General features: G+C 45.8%; 1 protein-coding gene across 1 annotated transcript; it reads left to right on the top strand.

Annotated features, from left to right (window-relative positions):
- Positions 1-1,167: 1,167 nt before the first annotated feature.
- Positions 1,168-5,404, top strand: LOC311004752 (fibroblast growth factor 4A-like; the record flags this gene model as incomplete). Its single annotated transcript, XM_083996921.1, has 4 exons — positions 1,168-1,498; positions 2,547-2,675; positions 3,340-3,443; positions 5,222-5,404. The coding sequence occupies 4 exons, from the start codon at positions 1,168-1,170 to the stop codon at positions 5,402-5,404; spliced, it is 747 nt and encodes a 248-aa protein (XP_083853047.1).
- Between the last annotated feature and the right edge of the window lie 211 nt (positions 5,405-5,615).

Below are 5,615 nucleotides of genomic sequence, written 5' to 3'. Positions count from 1 at the left end.
TAAAATTGCCTAATTTTGTCTATTAAAAAATTGCTTTAGTTTAGCTCAGTTGGTGAAGCACCCGCCCCATGTGTTGAGGCTATAGTCCTCACTGCAGGCGACCCCGGTTCGAATCCCGCGCCGAGCAGCCCTATCCTGTGTGTCATTCCCCCCCTCTCTGCCTCCCATTTCTGTCTCTCTTAACTATCCTGTCAATTAAAGGTGAAAAAGCCCAAAAATATATATTTATTAAAAAAATTAATGATAGAAGATAGAAGGACCATTTCAACCAGCTATAACAAAACATGTTTCTGAACAGGATTATCAACTATAACTTTATATTAATGCAATATTTCACAAATGCATGAGGTGTCCGAAACCTTTTTTCCACCACTGTATGTCACCAGTTCCTGCCCTGACATTTGCATCACAACGTTGCCTAGCAACCGTGGCAATGCAAACTTCTTTTTTAACTAAAACTTTGACCTTTAAAGGTCCTTTAACAGCTGTACCCGTTGGGTTGAGATGAAACCCAATATTTGTATTCAACAATGTAATGGCCTCAACCATAACCAAACAAACAACCCTAGATGTATGGACGTCAATAGAGCAGGCCATCAGTGATGATGCTTTTGATACAGGTTTAATGATCAGGTGTCCATATGTCCTTGTGGCCATTTAGGCTATTTACCCGCCTAGAAAATATCCATGACGTAAGGTTACCTGACTGAACTTGTGTAGCCTATGTGTGTGTGCTGTGCTGCCTCAGACTTCTCATGCTCTATCAGCTCAGCTCACTCTCCAATCTCAGAAAATGCGATACTGCACATACAGTTTGCATGTCTCTCCTGTCAGATTAGGCAACATCACAACACATCCATGTACGCAGGCTACACCCAAACACGCAACTGTGATTGTTAAGTTGTCTGACTGTACTTGTGGCCGTCCTCTAGGCGGGTTGAAATAAAACATGAACTGGATCAGATGCAGCAGACCAGTAAGTGAGAGGTAGTGGGGAAAAAGGTCTGCAGCACCCTCAGAGAAAATCATGTAAGGCTGTTGAAGCAGGACAACTGATATGTGACTGATAATGACAGCGTACAGAGGAGTATCTCACTGTGTCCCTGTCAGTCACTGCTCTGGCGTAGACACATGCAGGCACTGAGGAGATAAAAGAAGGAGGTGGATATGGAGGAGGCAGTAGATCTTAGGATCAAAGGAGCAGGAGAAGAGGAAGCAAAACCTGGACCTGGACTCTCCCTGTACCACTACCACTACTACGGCCCTCTGTCCCTGGATGTGAGGTGTCTGCTGCAGATCACTGAGCGGTCTTCCAGCAGGGGCCTGATGTGCTCCGCTATGGATGCTTCCCTGCTGCTGCTGTTCCTGCTTTTCTGTGTGTGTCATCGACCAGTGGAAGCAACAACACATGAGGCAGTGGCTTCACCTGACAACCTCAGCACTCGCCTCCGAGGCCTGTGGAAGCTGCACGTGAGGGACTCCCTGCGGAAAGAAAAAGGTGAGGGTGCACCTGTTTAAAGGGGACCTACCGTATTATTCTTTTCCAGCTATTCAGACATTATGTATTTAAGATGTTGGATTCCTGCTTCAGAGGATGTGGAAGTGCCATATCATGTGGTAAGTGTGCGTGGGCAGTTTCAGGCAACACAAGGCAAGGCTATTTTATTTGAATAGCCCGTTTTTACAAACAGTTTGTCTCAAAGGTCTTTACATGGCATCATAAAAACATCGTCAGCCCTTAGACCCTCACATCCACTGGGGAAAAACTCCATAGAAAACCCTTTTAACAGGTGAAAAAGTGGAGGCAGGCAGCTCTGAGCCGCTGAAAACGCTCGAGTTTGGAGAGTTTTTTTTTTAAAAGTCAGATATTGTGACATCACATCTTCGGCGGAAGTCAACTCGCCTGGCTCTGGCGTCAGTGCCCATTAGTAGCCTATGCCCACCCACCCTCACTCTGATCAGCCTCAGCATTAGCCCAGGTTCCTGTTTTGATGATGAGGCAAATGGTTTATCATTTCTCTTTCTACCATTTGGTTTTATGTGATAAAAACACGTGATGATAATGATAAGGTGTTAGTACATCAGACTGTGTGAGAAGAATTTCTGGGAGAATCTTAGATGAGTTCATCTCTTTCTGTGCTATCAGTAGTCTTTCCTTTAGGGTACAAACCACAGGGTGCAGGTACCACAGTATGCCCCCCCCCCACCCCCCCCTCTCTCTTTCTTTTTATATGACTAGACACAGAGCTGAAAAAATACTGCAAGGAAAAATAGACTGTCCCTTCCAACTTCCTCCCTGAGTGATCATGTTACAGTAAATCCAGCTAAATCACTGTAGTCCTTTTCAATTATGCGTTTGCTGATTTTGTCCAACGATGTTGCAGATACAACATTTGTGTACTAGTGTTGTTTGGTTTACTACTTCTGGCAATAAACTGAGTTTTTGATATTATATTTTGTTATAATTTACGAAAGCATGGACTCTGTATTTCTTTTGGGATGACATCATCCATAAAAGGCAATCTAATCATTTCTTTACCATGCAGGTTCCAGACCTCATCCAATCAGAGAAGGAGCCAAGCAGCAGCTGCTCTACTGCCGTGTTGGGATTGGCTACCATCTCCAGATTCTGCCTAATGGTTCTGTTGGAGGTGTCCACAAACCCACTGACTACTGTGAGTTCAGTCCACGTTCACTGGCCTGAGATTTCATTATGTGAGGAGCTTGTGATGAATCCATCCAAGCCATGATGGATTGCTTTAAAGCAGATATCAGCTTCACGGCCGTTTCGGCTAATGCTGCGTTCAAGGCAGGCTTTTGAAACCGTAAGTTACAGCTTCAAGTCACAACTACGACTTGGTAGCGTTCCAGGTAACCCGTAGCTCGTGTTTTTACCATCCTGTTGTCTGTGAAAGTTCCCTATAACGGCCACTCGTAACTTCCGACCCGTGAACTCGTACCAGATCGAACTGGTATGACTTCACAGGAAGGAAAAACACAAAGTACGAGTTTCTTTGAACGCACCATGAGTTAGCAGCCCCCGCCCTTGTCAGGCATCAATTGGTCCTCGTGCTACGTCACCACATTCACGCGCATCCCTTGGCTGCACACACAGCCCTTCATGCCGTTCTCTCTCCTCATTGGATAACACTTGTATCCCACAAGGAAAATTTTCTCCTCGGGTTACAGCAGAGCAGAGTGACGGAGAGACTCGTGTTTAGGCTGAAATACTTCATGTAAGTGATTGCTGACGGAAAATAGGACTATTTAGGACTTATATTAACAAAAACATTCCACTGATATCTGCTTTAACCCTGTGTTCCTCTGTCTCCACATTAGCTTGGCTGAAGGTGTTTGCTATCAAGCATGGAGTGGTGGGAATCAAAGGAGTCAAGAGTGGCCTGTACCTCTGTATGAGTGGAGGAGGACTGGCAGGGGGAATGGTATGTAGCCCATACACACCTCACATTGTAGCACAGCAGGGGGGTTGGTGTCATGTCATATCTGTGTACTGTAAGGGGAAATGACTGAGACCAGGAATAGTTGTACCGTGGGTCAATTCACTCCTGTAATCAAACTGTAGTGGGTCTAGTGCATGTTCGACCTGTGACCTCAGAAGATGGAGAAGTGTCCATTCCAGGGTCTTCATGATCTATGATGTGTATCTCAGCTGGTCATCCTACAAGACATCATGTTCTTGTCTTGTTCTGGTACATGTTTTCCACAGGGAAGCAAGTCTTGTCCTGTGTTTTCCACAGGACCAAGACAGTCCCTGTTTGTAGACTAAAGTTGAAGATCCTCTGGAGAGGCTCAGGTCTGCACAGTCCTTTAAAGGTATATGATGCGAAGCCTGCGGAGCTAGTTCAGGCAGACAACTCAAGCTGCGCCCATCCTGATCAGCTGATCAGTCACATGCCCTGCTCCTCCAAATAGGGCGGGATACTTAAAGGGACAACGAGGAGTTTCTGTTTGGTTATAAAAAAGTCTCACGTTAATGTGGATGAATCTACCCACACTTGTTAATGGGCCCATTTTCGATAAATATATCGTTTTGTCTCTATCGTTATTTTGTTATTATTAGTGGTGGCGGAAATGCTGGTCGAGCCAACCAGCGTTTTTTACTTTCGGTTTCGCAACGAGTCATGAGAATAACGCCGCCGAATCGCCGTTTATGGTCGGAACTACGACGGTATGTGATCGTCTTTGAACCTCTGACTTTAATTCTTGATGAATGAAAACATGAGTCTGTCTTGCGCCGTTCAAAGAATTTCTCAGTGCGCGCGGAGGCTCATAAATGTAGTGTGAAACACTTCGCTTTTCCAAAACTCCTCGTTGTCCCTCTCACTCTGCTCTGCTGTAAGCCGAGGAGAAAACTTTCCTTGTATCCTACAACCTTTATCCAATGAGGAGAGAGAACGGCATAAAGGGGCGGTCCTCTCTGTGTGTGCAGCCAAGGGATGCGCGTGAATGTGGTGACGTAGGGACGAGGGTGGGGAATGCTAACTCCATCGGCTGACAAGAAGTTAGCCAAAACCACCGGATCGCTTACTTCTGCTTTAAACCCCCCAGCTTACCTGCTCATCCCTGGCTATGCTGCTGCCGCTGCTATTTTCTGCTCTGCTGCCTTATATTAGTGCTGCTTCTGCATACATCTCGCTGCTGCTGCCCATGAGGTTTTGCAAACCCACCTTTTCCCCAGTATCCACCTGTTGGCTCTGTCTCTATGATCCCCTGGGGGGTCAAGGATACCTAATGCTGTGCTTCAGCTTGCAATGCTTACAATCAATCCTGCTGCAACCACGCTCAAGAATATGCTAACTATGCTGTGCTTCAGCTTGCAATGCTTATTTGTTCTCATTCCAGAGTTGTCTGACTGAAATGTATTTCCATAAAACAATGTACTACAGGCCCCGCCTCCTGCCTGTCTAATGCAATTCCTTATTTAGAAATCATTTTATTTTAAGAATTTTGGTCAGTCCCACTGTTTTATTTCTCTGACTCACTGCTTTGTTCTCTAATGCCATGCCCTCTCTTTATTCGTATATGTCACTCAACCACTGCTGTTCTCTGTCTCTCTTGTTGAGCCAGGGAGCAGAGGGCCAACTGTGACTGGCATGTTTCACAAACACCTGTTCCTTTTGGACTGAATGAATGATTGAGCGCTGAGCTTCATTACAGGACAGGATGATGTGATGGTGAACTGTTCTCTCATGTTTTCCAGGAGCAGTTTTCTGATGACTGTTTGTTGAAGGAAAACCTGGAGGAGAACCACTACACCACCTACTCTTCTCTGTCTTATCCAGGCACCTACCTGGCTCTGTCCCACAAGGGAGGCCTCAGGAGGGGCAGCAGTGTGGGCCGCCACCAGTCCTGCACTCACTTCCTTCCTCGGAGAACACCTTGACATACTGGTCAGAAGTGCAGCTATATGTGGAGAGGCCCACAGTGACCACACCGTTAGAATGACACAGAGATGAAGTCATTCTGAAACACAAGTGATGTAAATAGTCTCTTAGCTCTCTGTTGTTCAGTTGGTTTGGACCTGGAAATGTGCTGGTTAATATTTAACAGATAGCAGTCTGTGGTGATCCACCGAAATTCTGAATTTCTGATCT

The sequence above is a fragment of the Trachurus trachurus genome (genome assembly GCF_905171665.1).
Source record: "Trachurus trachurus genome assembly, chromosome: 21".
In the NCBI taxonomy this organism is placed as follows: domain Eukaryota; kingdom Metazoa; phylum Chordata; class Actinopteri; order Carangiformes; family Carangidae; genus Trachurus; species Trachurus trachurus.
This window is presented reverse-complemented; position numbering and strand designations above follow the sequence as displayed.